This window comes from Lepidothrix coronata, unplaced genomic scaffold (assembly GCF_001604755.1).
Source record: "Lepidothrix coronata isolate B3197 unplaced genomic scaffold, Lepidothrix_coronata-1.0 Scaffold213, whole genome shotgun sequence".
Lineage (NCBI taxonomy): Eukaryota > Metazoa > Chordata > Aves > Passeriformes > Pipridae > Lepidothrix > Lepidothrix coronata.
In genome coordinates this window covers 1,141,280-1,158,063 of record NW_016690393.1, presented here as the reverse complement: position 1 = coordinate 1,158,063, position 16,784 = coordinate 1,141,280, and the positions used below count along the sequence as shown (strand labels likewise).

At 53.5% G+C, this 16,784-nt stretch overlaps 2 protein-coding genes across 6 annotated transcripts in view; both read right to left on the bottom strand.

Moving 5' to 3' along the window:
• CDC27 (cell division cycle 27) overlaps positions 1-4,117 on the bottom strand; it is a 31,438-nt gene extending 27,321 nt beyond the window's left edge. For 3 of the 5 annotated variants that reach the window (XR_001877754.1, XM_017833324.1, XM_017833325.1), the window contains exon 1: positions 3,980-4,117. Coding sequence is in view for 4 of the 5 variants with exons in the window: in XM_017833324.1 (XP_017688813.1) it covers positions 3,980-4,006 (27 nt within the window). In the remaining variant the exon portion in view is untranslated. The remainder of the gene's footprint in view (positions 1-3,979) is intronic. The other 2 variants (XM_017833326.1, XM_017833327.1) reach the window with 1 other exon arrangement.
• A 4,078-nt stretch (positions 4,118-8,195) lies between these two features.
• Positions 8,196-14,002, bottom strand: MYL4 (myosin light chain 4). Its single transcript, XM_017833329.1, has 7 exons — positions 13,826-14,002; positions 12,991-13,018; positions 12,279-12,428; positions 11,437-11,610; positions 10,397-10,474; positions 9,645-9,688; positions 8,196-8,567 (listed from the first exon to the last, which is right to left on the bottom strand). Exons 1-6 carry the CDS (start codon positions 13,910-13,912, stop codon positions 9,660-9,662), a joined length of 546 nt encoding a protein of 181 aa, XP_017688818.1. The 5' UTR covers positions 13,913-14,002; the 3' UTR covers positions 8,196-8,567; positions 9,645-9,659.
• Positions 14,003-16,784: the final 2,782 nt, after the last annotated feature.

Sequence of the window (16,784 nt, the reverse complement as noted above, 5' to 3'; positions counted from 1 at the left end):
CAGCAGCAAAAAGCCATTTTGCAGCAGTTTTGCCATTAACGATCCCAAACAAGATCTGAACTCAAGGCACTGTGGTCTAGGATTTCTCTAATATTCACCAGCAACCAAAGACAAGCAGAATCAGCTTCTGATACCCATCAAACACTCCAAAACTAGAAGAGATCTCCCGGAATGAAAGCAACACCAGCCTGCGATGCAATTCCCGGTGGGAAAGGCAAGCGCCGGTTTCATCTAAAAAAAAAAAAAAATATCCAAACATCACAGAGTTACATGTACCATATGCTCCCTCTTCCAACACAAACTTGACAAACACAGGGTGTGAAAACTGCGAATTCTCTTCACAGGATGCCCACACAGCCGTCATGAACAGCACACACCAGAGTTCCCAAGCACTACACACAAACATTATACACAAAATCTCCACAGAGACACTGTTTTCTCCTATCAGTAGGTCCCAAGAATGCACTTAAGTAGCCAACTGCTGCTTTTAAGCTCGTGTGAAAGGATTTTAAAGCGTTTAAAAGTGAATTCTCTTAGTTTGATTGTTATAACACAAACTCCTTATTGTTTCTCTCTGGTTGTATTCCACACTTAGATAAGTGCAGCCTCAGAGCCTGCCTGAACTGATTACTCCCTGTTACCTTGAAGCACTCCCAGGCTTCCAAGCAGACAGGGCAGTACAAAAACTGAGGCAGAAGGTCAGGGCTGAAATCTTTCAGGCCATACCCAAGTGAGAGCAGCCCAAGGTCTTTGTGTTTTGCTCCCAGAAGCTCCTTTACCAAGTCACAAGTGACATTCAGATGAATCCAGCCAAGTTGTGTCATCTCCAGGTTAAAAATCCTGCCTTTGCAAGGCTCAGCGAGCTTACAAAACAAAGGTGTGGGGGTGGGAGTGGTGAAATCAGGGTCATTTGACTTCTCAAACAAGAGCAAGCTGCCAGGAACAATCCTGCCAAAGGCTAAGAGGGGACACAAGGGATTTGGGGCCATGTCACAGCCACATTGTGAGAGTTACACTACACACCAGCTCAAATAACAATCGTTGCTGAGCAGAGTCCCAGTGAAAGCACAAGTGGCTGGTAGAACAGTATCCCTGTTACATAGCAACTGTCACTTTGCAGCCCAAAAGGTGCCTCGTGCCCTGAGCCGATCAATGCTGAAGCCTGGATCCTCACATATACTCTCCTAAAAGAGCAGGAGGAGGGAAAGGAAGGCAGCAGGGAATCAGCCATACTTATGCAGTGATGATTTTCCACGAGAACAGATGTCCAAACTATGACTGTGCCTCAAAAAATAAGATTTCTTGTGCACCTTTTCGGACAGGAACATCGATCTCTTTATAGCACAGTAATTTAGTTTGTTCTAGCAGAGGCACAGTGCATCTACATGGCATTAGTGGTACCCAACAATTGCTAAACCACAACAGGAGAGTGTTCTCAGCCCTGTTCTCAGAGCTCTATCGTGGACAGGAGAGAAGCTGGAAGCGTTTCCAAGTTTTATTCAAGCGTGCTCGCAGACCAGATGAACCTCCAGGTCCTAAACACTCATTTTAAAAATAATTACTTTGCAAATGCAAAGCGAGCAGGGAATTCCAAAGCTACCATACCAGCCACAGCCCTGCAGTGAAGCATTCTCAGAGAGGAGAGCAAGAAAATAAAATCACATTCAGACAGGTCCATCTTCTATCCACAAAATCCCGTCCATTTTCCAAGTGTCACTTCATTTCTAAGCCAAAGAGCTCTTAAGGAGACGTTCTCTTCTGACAGTTATATAGCCTTGGAAACGAGTTTCAGAGCTTTTTAGCCTGTACTGCCATGCTAAGCAGATTCTACCATGATTTAAGACGTCTCCAGGGTGGGCAGAGGGGAGGAGAGCTCTGGCTGAGCTGTGCTGCCTTTCCCAGTTACCAAACTCTGCCCCCTGAACACGCAGACCTCGGTGCCGCACGTTCCCAGCCAAGTTCAAGCACCATTCCAGTGAGTCACAGCAGATGATCACCTTGAACAGCTAAATTCCAAGCAAAGTGCTCATTTTGTTTCCAAGATGTTTTTTTTCAGAAGTATTTGGAAGGCATCCAGCCTGTTCCTCAGCACACACGGGATACAAAGTTTTATGTTGGAGCGGAAGGGTTTTAAATCGACCACATCAGAGCTGTAAACTCTGGCGTTTTGTTCAACTTAAAAGAATAAAAAAAAGTTAGTAAAAATCTAACCAGCGACCAGGATGCCTTTTGGGACATTAATTTCATGGAATTGCAGCCCAAGATTTATAAAGCTACATCCAAACATAGATTCTGTTATTTATCTATCGTGCTGCGATAGATAAATAACATCACAGCTGTAAGGAGGGCATTTTTTTCCTGGAATGCTGAGCCCTGTAGACATCTGAAAGGCTGGGAGAGAACTGACAGACAGGAAAAATCTCTGCAATGACAAAAATGAGAACTAGTGTTTAAAAAATTAGAAAAACAGAACTAAGTACACGGACTTCAGCTAAACTGGGAACTCAGAAACACAACGGGCTTCACCCAGTCACAAATAATTCCTAAACTTACCAGTGCTGCTGTAAGCAAGGGACAGCAGCAAAGCTGACAGCAGCAAAACCAGTGCTAAAGGAATGATGTGGCATTTGAAAGCAGAATCTAAGTAGACATATTTAATTTTAAAAATACATTCAACATAGCAAGGCCTCATCAAAACATCCAAGGTGGTAAGAGGTTAAGAATGGAGAAGGGCATTAGAGAGGTCTTTTCCTTGCTGAAATGTGAAAAGCAGACCCCAGTTTTCTGCCAGAGAGCTCTCAGAATAGCACATATTTTCCACTCGGTCAGCCTAATTAGCACAGCACCGGAAACATTCAGTATTGTTTCCTGTCATTCACTCTGCACTGCATTCCTGCTTCCTCTCCCATTGTAATCCCATGTTTTCCTAGAGTACCCAGCTGGTGCAAAACACCCAGCCCAGCTCCAAGGGTAACACCAGTGCTGTGGGATGACCAGGGCAGGAGAGGGGCCAGGTCGCCAAAAGCTTTTCCAGCGCTGCACTGACCCTTGGCCTCAGAGGGGACGAGCAGAGTGTGGTGGCATCGAGGGCACAAACCCCACGTCTACAGCAGCGCCCTCACTGTCACCACCTTGCACGGGCAGGGTCAAGCCAGAAGGGTGGTTTTCCACAGAAGACTTTCTTCCCCTTCTACCTTTTCATTAGAAGGAGAAGAGCCAAGAGCAAGAACTCTCACAGTGTTCGTTACAGAACACAACCGTGTTCTGCCAGGACTCCTGTGCCAGGAACCTCTTGCTGTAACTAGAAAAGAAAAACCCCAAGACAGCCTGTTAAAAAGCTAAAAATAATAATAAAATAAAGAATGGGAACACGAATAAGATGACTGATTAACGAAGATCACGAAGAGTTAGAGAACGGGCATAAAGCAACTGCGGAAAGAAACAGCAACTCTCAAATGTGTGAATCACGTCTTTTGGATGGGAAGAGCAGGAAGCCCATCGGGGCAAACGCAGCGAGACCGAGACGTGGTAGAAAACCGGAATTTACATTATTTTCTCCCCCAGGTCTCCCACCAACCCGAAGGGAGAGAGGAACGTCCTTCACTCGCACACGCAGGAGCCGAGCACGCCGTGAGCATTTAAAAACGACACGGCAGCAAACGCAGCAAGGTGAGCGAGGTATCAACAGGTCTCCCGGGGGATCTGCGGCGGAGGGGGGGGACCTTTCCCGGGAGCCAAACCGGCCACGGGGCCGAGGGGGGACCGAGGGGGGACAGGGGGGCAGGGGCGGCCGGTCCCGGGGCCGCGGGGATGGGGCCGGGAGGCTGGAAGGGGAAGCCCGGCGGGAGGGAGGGCGGAGGAGCCGGAGGTCCTGCGGGCCCACGGCCGAGGAGCCCCCCGGGAGCGGCCCCGGGCGGGCGGGGCGGCCTCACCCGGGCCGGGCCGGGCCTTGGGGCCTGAGCCGCCCGGGGGTCGGTACCTGGACGGGTTCCTGCAGCACCGTCATCCTGCTCTCCCCGGCCTCCGCCTCCTGGTCGCCGAGCCCGAGCGGGGGCGGTCCCGGTCGCGGCCCCGGTGCCGGCCCAGCTCAGAGCGAGTCCCGGCGGGGCCCGGCCCGGCCGCGGCTCATTTGAACCCGCACCGACCGTTACCGGAGCGAGCGAGGCCGGCGGGCGCCGAGTCCGCCCGAACCGGCGGCGGAAACACCCGAACGACCCGCCGGAAATACCCGAAGGCGGGGGCGGAAAGAGCCGAGCGCCGACGGAAAACAGCTGGGAGAGCCGCGCTCGGCAGCGCTGCCGTGGCGGAGATGGCCGAGCCGGGCCGGAGATGGCCGAGTCTGGACGAAGATGGCCGACGCAGGGCGAAGCCGCCCGAGCCTCGGCGGAGATGGCCGAGGGGTAACGGAAATGGCCGAGCGTGAAGGGGCCGGTGGAGCTCCGGCAGGGCCTGGGGCTCGTCCCTCAGGGCCCCTTTGTGCCCACGGGATGTAGAAATTTGGACTTTGTGCCACAAAACGGGCTCTGGGGTTCCCCGGGTCTGTGGGGAGACCCCGCGTCCCTCCCGGTGCTGGTCCCAGGGCTCCCTCCTGCCGTCGCTGGCGTGTCCAGAGGCAGCCCGGCCCTGTCCCCGTTCCCACGGTTGGGGCCAGCACTGCCCAGGTCCTGTTCTGACGGGTCCTGAGGGAGGTTCAGCCACGATATCACGGAATCATTCAGGTTGGAAAAGACCTCTGAGATCATCGAGCCCACCCTGTGCCCGATGCCCACCTTGTCCCCCAGCCCAGAGCACTCAGTGCCAAGTCCAGTCCTTCCTTGGACACCTCCAGGGATGGGAACTCCACCACTCCCTGGGCAGCCCCTTCCAGTGCCTGACAGCCCTTTCCAGGAAGAAATTCCTCCTGCTGTCCAACCTGACCCTCCCCTGGCACAGCTGGAGGCCGTTCCCTCTCCTCCTGTCCCTTGTTCCCTGGGAGCAGAGCCCGACCCCCCCCGGCTCCCCCCTCCTGTCAGGGGGTTGCAGAGCCAGAAGGTCCCCCCTGAGCCTCCTTTTCTCCAGGCTGAGCCCCCCCAGCTCCCTCAGCTGTTCCAGCCCCTTTCCCAGCCCCGTTCCCTTCCCTGGACACGCTCCAGCCCCTCATATCCAGAAGTAAAACACACAGATTGAGGTATGGGGACAAAGGGGTTGATTTGCCAATTACAGTTTGGTTTGAAGGTGCCATGTCTCCTGGCACACAGAACTTTCCCAAAAGAATGGGATAAAGATGCACAGCTAAGCCTCAAGTTATTAAAAATACCGACCTACCAAAAGCCACCTGCAAGTAGCAGAGGCCTTCCTTCTCCAAATCCTTCTGTGGGCTTCCTGAAACACAATCAGCCACAACACCACCCTTACACACACCTACACACGGACTCTGTGCTCCGTCCTGCTCTTCCCAGTGCTTTGCACTTGCACTCAGCTGCCGGATCCAGATGTGCAGCTGAACACACACGAGCAGGGGATGCATCTTTACGTGAGGATAAAATCTGTGTGTGGAGCAGAGAGGGCTCAACCTGCCTCTTTCCCCTCCGTCTCTGAAAGGTGTAGTTGTGTTTGTTATCGGCAGCAAATCTGCAGGTGTTTGCTTTCAGGGTGTGAGCAGGCAAAGCTTTCTTCAGTCCCCCACCTGAGACAAATAAGGAGACGGGGCACAGAGCAGTGCTTTCCCCTGGGATGGACACCTGGCTCAGTGTCAGCTTGACCCGAGTCATTTCACCAGACACGAGGGGGTGAGCAACAGGACAGTGAAGTGTCACCTCCCCAGAGGCCTTTGGTGATGATGATGATGGTGATGTGTGTGTACGTGGCCTGGGGCCCTGAGGAGCCTTTCAAGGAGCACAGTTTGTGTTCATCGTCCTCCTCCTGATTTTGTGCACTGCTGATAACTCCTGGGGATGAAAGCTGGCTCCATCTGTCTCCCATTCCACAGGGCACAGAACTCCTGACATCCAGACCTTCTTTGGTATGAGAGTCTGTCTTATCACAGCCTGAGGAGATACAGGCTCTCCTGAGTGTGGGGGTTCCTTCTGCCTCTCCTCAGTCCCCTGGATGCTGTAAAGCATCCAAACTGTAAAAGGTCAGTGTTTGCTGTTGTCTTTGGAGATCTGGATTTACAGAGACTCCTCCAGTGCAGGTCTGCCTGTGGGATCACTCACTGTCATCCACAGAAGTTTTTATAAATGTCTGGGGGATAAAACCACTCACTCTGTGGAATCCTCAGCTTTTCCAGAGGAGGAGAGGAGCAGCTTTTCCAGGGGAGGAGGCATGGAGGCATATTCAGAGGTACATAGCTGGAGAGGTACAGACATATATACTGTGCCTGTTCAGGTGCATCAATCCAACCTGCTTTGCTACAAACCAGCTCTGCTTCATCCTAAAGAGGCAGAGCAGGTGCCCAAAGCGAAGCACAGCAGGCTCTTACCCCGAGGGTGCCTCAGGGGCTGGATTTTTCACGTGGAAAACTACACTTTCCTGTAGTTCTGTCGTTTCCCACTGCTCCCTTTCTGTCTGTCTCTTTGCAGGTCTCACTTTGGTTTTAATTTAGTGTCACTGCTGTCAGCACAGGAGCTGGAGGTTTTAAATACAGAGCCTGTGCCCTGCATAGAGGAGTGAGAGTGCAGCCTTTTGGCTTGCCAGGGCAGGAATATCATGGCTCTAGCAGGGATATCACAGCAATTGTAGGGATGTCATGGCTCTAGCAGGGATATCATGGCTCTAGCAGGGATGTCACAGCTCTAGCAGGGATATCACAGCTATAGTAGGGATATCACAGCTATAGTAGGGATATCACAGCTATAGTAGGGATGTCATGGCTCTAGCAGGGACATCACAGCTATAGTAGGGATATCACAGCTATAGTAGGGATATCACAGCAATTGTAGGGATGTCATGGCTCTAGCAGGGATATCACAGCTATAGTAGGGATGTCATGGCTCTAGCAGGGATATTGCAGCTCCAGAGCCCCCAGTCCTTGCTGTGGATTTCCTCTGTGAGTCCAGGAAAGTCTCTGCCTTTCTCCTGCTCATTCCTCTCCACCACAGCACGTTCCTCTGCAGGAGTTGATGCCACAGTGGTGACAAGGACAAACGTGACCCCAGAGCAAGCAGGGTCCCTTCTCCCCCTGTCACCACGGTCCTTTAAGAGGTTAAAACACTGGATAGCACATTAAAGACACGAGGTGCCCAGATCCTGCCTAATGGGAGCTGTAGGAATAACACAGAGAGGAGCTCAAATCTAATCTTGCATCTATAAACAGCTTATGTTGCTTTTTATGAGCAGTTGAATCAAACAGTGGGAATTGAAAGCAGCTGCTCCTCAGTGACTGCACAGGAACGAGCGAGTGGCAGCTGAAGTCAACCCCGTCGGAGCAAAACGCCTTCCATTCCCAGGCAAAGCCAGAGGGAGGGCGCTGGGAAAAGGGACAAATTAAAGTGTTTTCTGCTCCCAGGGGTTGTGCTGCCATGAATTTATTCACCACCTGTGGTGACGCTCTGATGATTGTTTTGCAGGTAGGAAGAGGGAGAGAGTCACCAGCTTGTATCACACAGCCCCCAGATGGCTCCTGGAAGAGAGGAGCCATCCAGGGAGCCCATCCTGGCTGGGCTCCATCCCAGGCAAGTCACCACCTGCACTCCAGGGACCAGTCACCCTGTGCCAGGAGGGTGGAGGTGGCACCTGGCCCAGAAATACCCGTTCTTTCCCCATTTTCCTTCTCCCTTGCTGATTCATCAAGACTCAACTTCCAGGAAACCTTTAAAACTAAACTTTTGGATCTGTCCATGATGCAGAAGAAAGAATGTTTTTGGTGTTTTATCTGATGTTTTGGGGTTTTTAAGGGCCTTTCCTGGCTGGGACAGGCAGTGTGTCGATGAAGGAGAGATACCTGCAGGTCTCTCCCGTGACAGGGACAGGGCCAAGCAGGTCCCTCTTTGCTCCACGGTGCTGTTCACCTGGGACCTGGAGGGAATGCTCATGGGGTTGCAAGGGCTACAGGTTTGAAAAAGGACTGGTTTAAGGGCAGAGAGGAGGTGAAGACCCTCCCAAAAACAGGGCATCTGTTTGATGCAACATGTCCCTCATGCTGTCATTGCTCCAGGTCTGCAGCAGCGAGAGGTGGCCAGGCCCATGCCAAGTTTGGGGTGATGATCCTCCCCCCCATGTCTGAACTCTTCTCTCACATTCCCTGCCTCTTCCCCCTCTCCATGGGAATATCCTGTTACTCCTGAGAGCTGCTGGGGACCGAGGGGTCTCCTCCACCCACCACATCCATGAGCTGCCCGAAGCCAAAGCAGACAAACCACGTCGGGGAGGAAGGAATTCATTTAATGAGCCAAACGTCGCAGGGAAAACCCCAAAAGAATAACTTAAGGTTTCAAACCAAGTTGCCAGTGTCTTATTTAATACCAGGCTTAGGCACACACACGGAGACCAAGGAGTGATGGCTCACATGGAACATCCCATGGAAAGGACACGGATGGAGGAATCTCCCTCTTCCTGGTGCTCAGGTGGGTTCAAACATTCCCAAGAGCCTGGGAGAGAAGCAGGAGAGAGCTCAATGCAGTGAGTCTGTGTGAGAGTGCTCCTTCCCAGATAAACCCAAAATGTCAATAGCTGTCATTCCATACCATTAAAAAAGAGTTTTATGTGCAAATAGTTTGGTGAAGAATTAAACCTCCTGGCAGGGTTTGTCACCCAACCATCTCTGTTGCTGAGCTGATGAGCAGGAACCAGAGAGAAATGGATTAAAAAGAAAATAAAAAGGATGCTGAGCATTCAAAGATCAGACTTCTGTCTGTGTCTGTTTAAATCTTCTGATGTTTAAATAGACAAGGGGGGGAGATTTTTAAATGTGTAATTTGTGTATTTAGTAGTACCCGAAGGTCATTTTTATGTCTCTTTTTTTTTTTCCCCCCTGCTGCTTCACACAGCTGAGGGGAGGAGAAATGTTTAAGGAAAGTGAATAGATAAGAAACCATAAGAAATTGGCAGGGGAGCCAGCAATTTGGATTTTCTTTTAAATTGAATAGATTTCAGAGGGATAATTCACCCTAAAAGAAACCTGTTTCTTCTGTTTTCCTCAGGCAGACTTATAGGAACACAAAAAAGCTTCACAAACATCCACGGTACATTTTCCATATTCTTTCTAATGTTAGTAGGAACGTTGATATTTCTCAGTTCAGAAATTTCCTCTCTAAGTACTTGGTATTTTCTTAACATCGAGTCATTCACTGCTGCAGGTCTTAAAATATTTATTCCCACTGGCTGTTGCTGATGACCCCCTTAGCTCCTGGTGGGTTAGAAAATCTAGCACCATAAACCACCCCAACCTCTTTCTTTCCTCTTTTTTTTCCCCTCAACCTCTTCCAACACAATCACCCAGACCACGATTGACCAGCACGGGAGTGATTCTGTCCCAGTAAATTCTAACTGGCAGGAGTAACAAATGAGATTCCTCATCATCAGCACAGCTTTTTGTGCCTCCAGAGCCGGGATTGTTCCCGTGGCATTAATCCACTGCAGGTTTGGGGTTTGGTTCCTCTGCCCCTGGCTGTTCCATGCAGGATTTCCAATTTTGGAGGAAGCAGCAGGAGACCCCGTGGACTCACCTGAAGTTTTTCCTTTCAGCCAGACATGATGTGCTTGACAAAAGCTGAGGAGAAATGGGAGTGTGAGAGGTCAGAGGATGGTGTGAGCTGGGGGAGAGGGTGGAGGGGCAGCAGGGGGGACCCCCAGCTGGGAGACCCCAGAACGCCAGGACTGATATTCCTTCTTCTGTTCCCACTTTTTGCATGCCACCCCCAACCTGGTTAGAGTGATCCCAACCCTTGGAGACGAGCTGGTACCGTTATCCCCAGTTTTCTGAGGCCAAGGGGAATGGGTCCCCTCTCTTCCTCAACGCTCTCCAATTTTAGTGGTTCCCAAATTTAACCACCCCCTATTCCAGATTTTCACCCTCTTGGAGCCACAAGTGATCCAGGTCTCCAAATGTTCCCAATTAGCCTCTGCTGTGAAAGATGCTGGCTTTGTTTATTTTTGATAGCTTACAACAAAACAGTGCCAAAACCAGGGATAAAACAGTCCCGAAACCCTTGGAAACATGCTGTCTTCAGCTGCTTTTCCTGGAAATCACTGGCACAACCGCCTTGCTCCCGCCCCAACTGACTTGTCTCAGTGCTCTTTTAGGAAGGGCTTTGGAGGGTGGTCCACACCTCCCTCCTAGTGATCAGCAGTGTCATAGAACCATGGAATCATTAAGGCTGGAAAAGACTTCTAAGATCGTTGAGTCCAACCGAAATTTTCATCCTAAGACAAGACAGCCGTGCCTGAGATGGCCCCCATGGGAATCTCTCACTCTCACCTTCATAGTTGATGCAGCCATTGGCATCTTCCTGCCCTGCCATGAGCTGCTCCACTTCGCTTTCCGTCATCTTCTCCCCTGGAAAGGGAGGATGGAGAGGTGAGGGGAAGGACTCTCAGCCTGCCAGAACCTTCCCATCCTTATTCCAGAGAGCCAAAGCCACCAGAGGAAAGGAACAGGGGGTTAGAGAGGAGCTGTGTGCCCACAGACAGGTGGGAGATTGTGGAGAGAGGACCAAGCTGCAAAAATGTTGTCTGATAACTGAGGGTGTTCTGGACTCTCCACCTCCCCTGGGTCACACCCGAAGCTGCAGCACAAGATGGGAAAGGCCCCACAGTCAGGAGCCATTGGCTCCTACGAGAGCCTGCGAGCAGCAGGGTGAGAAGGGTCCCTGTGACACCAGACCAGCCACTTGCCCAGGCAGAGCTGGGGGTGGCCCTGCCCTGCTGCCCTGCTGCCTTGAGCCCCTAATGGTTTTTTTTTTTTCTAATATTTGTAAGCCTTGTAAGTTTTATAGGTAGATTTTAAAAGCAGCAACCCTCACTCCCTTACATCCCTTTCTCTGTAGCACCCTTGTTTACACATTCCTTAACCCTCTTACCCCGTTCTATGCTCCCTTTATCAGTCCTACTCCCGAATCCAATAGAAATGTTTAGTCTTTTGTCAAGGCAAGGCCTAGATTGTTGACAGAACAGCATATCAGGGCCTAAACCACAGAACACGGTCAAAAACTGGGTAACTATGTACCCTTTGTGCTCTGAGGGAGATGGGATGAACAGGGGGTCCCGAAATGCACCCCAGACCCATTTTCAGGGGGTGGACCCGGGGCGGACCAGAGTGAAGGCCACAGGGTGGGCACATCTGGGATTGGATGGAGGGTATTATAAAAATGTAACCTCTTGGGCACAGGGGCGTGCGTCCTGTAACATCTTTAGCCTTGGCAAAATAAACCCTTTCTTATCTCACCCCTAATCAACTGCTCCGGGAGATTTTTCAGCACCATAAATCCCACGGCAACACCCTCCCGGGCCAGCCCGTACCCAGCGTGACCAGCACGTGGCGCAGCTCGGCCCCCATCACCATCCCGTTGCCCTCCTTGTCGAAGACGCGCAGCCCTTCCACGAAGTCCTCGAAGGTGCCCTGCTCCCTGTTGCGGGTGAAGTGCTGCAGGATGGGCAGGAAGGTCTCGAAGTCCAGCATCTTTGTGTTCATTTCTGGAAGGGCGGGGGGGAGGAGATGGGGTCGGAGATACATTTATGTCACGGGATGTTCTGAGTTGGAAGGAAGCCATGAGGATCATTGAGTTCGACTCTTGTGTGAATGGCCCACACAGGGATCAAACTCACAACCTTGGCATTATAAGCACCAGGTTCTGAGGCTGAACTCAGCCTCTGAGGGCCTCCTGCTTAACCCTCCTGGGCTCTTTTCCATCAGAGTACAGGGGAGAAGGCCCACGAGGAGATGGAACTATTCTATTATACTCGAAATTGGAAGATCCATATGAGGAATAAGGTATTGACATCAGGGGGCTGCACAAACACCCCTGGTATCAGCCCAAAATTAAAGCAGCAGGTGGGTCCCCTCTCAACAGGGCTATGTGGCCACACTGGGACTGGTCAGGTTATACCAGTTGGTACCAGTTCAGGATAAGGTCTGCTAAGCATCATTAGCCACCACGCCTGGGTGAGCACCGCCTATCCCTTATGTCAGCCGTGGTATGGGGAAGGGGAGTGAAGGAATACACAGGAATGAAGCCCGTCTGCATAATTTCCTTCCCAATTCCTTCACCTTGCCGGGCTGTTCCTACAGGGAACGTATGCTCTACTTGCAGCCAGGGAGCTCAGGGATTGCTTGTCCCACCCTGTCCCCGGTTTGCTCTCACCTTCTGGTTTGGGCTTGCCCAGCACCTTCAGGACCTCTGCGTTGGTGGGGTTGTGGCCGAGCGCCCGGAGCACGTCCCCGCACTGCCCGTAGCTGATCTGCATCGTCCCCGCGGGCGTCCGGTCAAACAGCCCGAAGGCTTCTCTGAACTCTGCGGGGAGGAAGCGCTCGGATGTCCCCGGCTGTGCCCGCCCCATCTCCCACCCCACCGAAGCCAGTCCTGCCTGGCGGGCAGGGAAGGGGGGGACGCGTGTGGGGTGGGTGCCCTCTGAACGCTGGGTGAGCTCGAGCAAGGCGGGCTGGAGGCTGCCGGGCTCCTCGGAGGAGTCGCTCAGCTGCTCGAGCAGGTTTTGTCACCCGTGCAGAGCTGGCTGGGTGACCTGCTGGATCCCTGCACCCGCGGCAGCAGGCTCTGCTGCAGGACATCCCTGCTCATCCCCTTTTCCATTGGGATCTCCCCTCTCTGGGGCTGTCCCTGCATCTCCGGAGGCTGCTCCTCCCACCAGAACCCCTGACTTTGACCCAGGCTGCATCTCACACCGTGAATGAAAATTACCCTTTCCCTGCCAGGCTCTGGATCCTGCTGAGCTTTCCCCCAGCAGGGGATTTGATGTGTGGGGCCCTGGCTCTCATGTCTGTGGTGAAAAACTACCTGGAAAAGGGATTCCCCATTTCTAAAGCCATCTCTGGGAGAAACTGAGCTCGGCACTTACCTTCGATCTGCTCGGCTGTGAATTCAATCTGTGAAGAGAAGGGAACAGAGTTGGGCATGAGGGGGGTGTCACTGCCGGGGGAACGAAGGGGCTCTGCCGTCTCTTTGGATCTCCCCCTCCCCGGGCTCGGGGCAGGAGCCGTATCCGTGCCGTGTCCAGCCATGCCATGCCCAGGAGCCCTTGCTGCTGAGCTGAGATCCCTGCGGAAAGCACAGCCAGCAGCAGGGCGGGGGGGCAGGCAGGAGGGATGCTCAGACCACAGTCAGGGCTATTTTGAGTGGAAAGGATGTTGTTTTAAGGCCTGATCCCTAGTTCAAGTGATTAAACAGCCTCAGCGTGCTGAGCCTGCTCTTAATGACTCTCCAGCCACAGCTCCGGCTCAAAAATGTGACTGTCCCGGGGAATCACGGGGACAGCAAGCTCCCGTTGTGGAGACTGGGATAAAAGAGGCTCTTATGTGGAGGAAGCAACACAGGCAACTTTAGGATGGAGATGGTGGGTGGCAGAGAAGGTTTTTATTGCTGCTGGGGCCCCGACACGGAGTGTCAGCAGGAGCTGTGGGGGTTTGGCTGCACGGCCGGAGCTCTGGGAGCAGCAAATCCACAGCGGGTCCCTCCGGTGAGCGCCGTGCAGGGCTGGGTGGGGAAGACTAAAACATCCCCCCGGTGAGGAGAGCGTCGCTCCCAGCCTGCTGCATCCGCACGGTCCGGCAGTTTTCCCCTCCCAAGCCTGGCTCCCAGCCTGGCTGACGCCTTTTGTGCGGCGCTTTGCATCGCCCGTGCCTGGCGGATGACGGGCATGGAGGAAGACGGTGACGTCTTCCTTCCTCACTCACCTTCACGCTCTTGGGATCGAAGGCAGGCTCCCGCTCCGAGCCTGCTTTGGCCGATTCCTTCTTGGGGTCGGGTTTCTTGAGCGGCATCGCCGGGATTTGCGGAGGTGCAGGGGGACTCCTGCCGCCCAGCGAGGGAAGGGAACGGAGGGATGAAAGGCAAAGGCTGCTCCTTCCCTTATATACGGAGCCCAGTCCTCACCCCGGAGGGGCAGGCCAGCTGCTGGAGCAACTGCTACTTACTATAAAAGGAAGAAAACTCAAACGAGAGGGGCCCCAATTTGACAATTGCCCATTGTCATCTCCTCCTGGCTCCGAGGAGCCACCGGCCGCCCCCCCAGCTGCATCAGGGGGGACACGTCCCCCTCCAGCACCTGCACCGGGTGGGCTGCATGGGGGCTGCTTGCTAATGACCACTGAAAACCTAAACTCGAACGGCCACGGGGGCCTGGCAAGGAAACAGCAAATGATGGCTGATAAACCTGCTGTGATACCCGCGGGGAGAGCGCCTGTCTCCAGGCAGGACTGCGAGGGCCGGGGCTGCAGAGCCCTTCTAAGCCCAGGGTTTATGAACTGCTCCTTCAAAGGAGCTCAAAACCTCTCTGAATGATCCCCCTGGCCTCGGGGGCTGGATTGTGCCCTGGAAAAGGCCACGCTGTCGCTGTCGGTGCTCACCTCCCTCGGGGTGGTTAGTGGGGTAATGCAAATGATGGCCAAAGCCAGCACTGAATTCACCAGCTCGGGGTCTTTCCCAGCCCTGCACCCCCCATCCTGAGCATCCCCAAAACCTGCAGGGCAGATGGGATCTCCTTTTGGCTCCCCTCCAGTCACTGGGCAGGCTCCAATGGGAGACATTCCTGCTCTCACCCTCCTCTCCCAACTGTATGAAGACCCATGGAATAGGCAGAACTCATCAAGGTTCAGCATCCCAGGAAACGGGGCTCCAGGGTTACACTGAGACATCCTAAACCATCAACTTAAACGTAGCCAGGTTGTACCAGGGCACAGGAGGAGGAAAATGCTCTCAGGCACATGGTGGGATTGTTCAGGTGTCCTGTGCAGGGCCAGGAGTTTGACTAGAGGATGTTTGTGGGTCCCTTCCAACTCAGGATATTCTGTGAAAACCCATCCCAAATTTGCACTGGGATCCAAGAACTGGTGTTCTGGTAACAGAAGCAAATGGACAAAAAAATTATTTACAACAGATGAGAGTGTCTTCTGCACTGTGGAGGTGCTGCACAGCCTCATCTCTCCAGCTTAAGTTGGGCTCAGGGATGGTTGGAAGCCTTTGGGTGGAACAGAGTCCTGTGGGAAGTTGTTAGTCCTGGTGCCAGAGCTACGAGGTCTCAGTGCTGGCTGGAGCCTGAGCCATGATATTTTTACATAAATATATATAAACATATTCTATATGTGTGTATTTAAGTGTTGTTTATACATAGACATAGAAAATGCCATCATATTTGTAGTTTTAGTGGCTCAGTCTTAGCATGACCAGGCTGTTCAGGAGCTGCCACAGGGCCAGGAGTGATGGGAATGGGGGTGTCACCAGCTCAGCCCTGTGCTCAGAACCCCCCAGTCTCTTCCTTGCTAAAGTCAGAGGCTGAGCCATCACCAGCCGGGTTGGGGGGGTCACTCAGGAGGAGGGAGCAGCCACAAACTCCTGGGAATTTGCTGCGTGCTGTCACTTCCTGAGTGCTGTCGTGGAATGGGGAGCTGAGGGGGCTGGATGATGGGGCTGGATGGGTGTCATTTGCAATCATTGCTTTCCAGAGCTCTCTAGAATATAACAAGTCATTTAGCAAAAAAACCCCAACCTGTTTTGCTAAGTGTGAACTCGGAGCCTGGGTCGGGTTTCGCCTGGGAAATCAAGGGAATCAAATTGCCCCTGAGCTGCCTCCCCCTCAGCATCCATCCGACTCCAAAATAACCTCACCTTAACTCCATCCTCACTCCTCGGCAGCTTCTGGGTCAGAAATGAGACCCAGCAGAGCCTTCAGAAAACGTTAATCCCGCAGTTCAGCTGTTCATCCCTCCCCTGCCCTCCGCGGCCGAGCAGCATCCTGAGGATCCCCGGCGGTGCCGCTCGGCAGAGCAGTGCCCTGGGCTGTGTCACACCCACGCCGGGTGGCTAAATTGGGCTGGGGGGCCGGGCAGCTGCCGAAGATGCCCCTAATCCCTCCTTGGTTGTCAGCTGATGGCCACGGCAGGGCTTGTTTTCCTGTCTAAATCGATCGGCGGGAGAAGCAGCCCCTCCTGTGCCCTGTTATTCGGATTTTCAGTGCCCCCTCAGCTGCTGATGCTCCTTCCCTTGCCACGGGAGCCCAGCAGGACCCTGACCCTCCTCCACACAGCCAAAGGGGCTCGTGGTTGGGACCAGGAAAACCCCGAGGGAGGCTCCGGGGGCTCTGCTGCTCCGTGTGGGATTGTGGCACTGGCAGAGGCAGCCAGAGCTGTGCCTGGACATGGATTACACGGGCCAAGGGAGAGGCCCAGGCTGGGAGCTGCTCCTCCTGGGATTTGACACCGGGCTGTTGAATTTCAGCCTCATCCCACCAAGGATGACCTGCCCAGGGAACAAGGACTCCCCTCTCGGTGCCCCATTCCCCGGGGGGACATTTGGGCTGCTGGGGGGACACAAGGTGTTGGAACTGGTGGGGTGCTGGGAGCAAGATGGGAATCAGCATGATCCCAACAGACAGGGGACAGCCCTGGGCCTCCCTGGGGGGTGCAGGTGACAAGGGATGGCTGTGACAGGGACGGTGTCAGCTGCAGTGGGACCAGCTCTGACACGAGGCCCAAGGACCCCCCGGCTGGGTGGGACCCCATCCAGGCGGCTGCTCCGTGTCCCTGCCCAGCTGATGGAGCCTCCAGCCCCTCTCTGCAGGAGCCCCGAGCAGTGAGGTCACAGCAGGGGCTGGGGGAGCAGGACTGATCCCAGCACATCTCCCCAAAACACACCCCG

Coding starts and splice junctions, on each gene's coding strand:
- MYL4 (XM_017833329.1), bottom strand. CDS start 13,912: ATGCCGCTCAAGAAACCCGACCCCAAGAAGGAATCGGCCAAAGCAGGC. Junction 13,019..13,825: donor TCGATCCCAAGAGCGTGAAG/GTGAGTGAGGAA, acceptor TTCTCTTCACAG/ATTGAATTCACAGCCGAGCA. Junction 10,475..11,436: donor CCACGTGCTGGTCACGCTGG/GTACGGGCTGGC, acceptor CTCCCTTTCCAG/GGGAGAAGATGACGGAAAGC.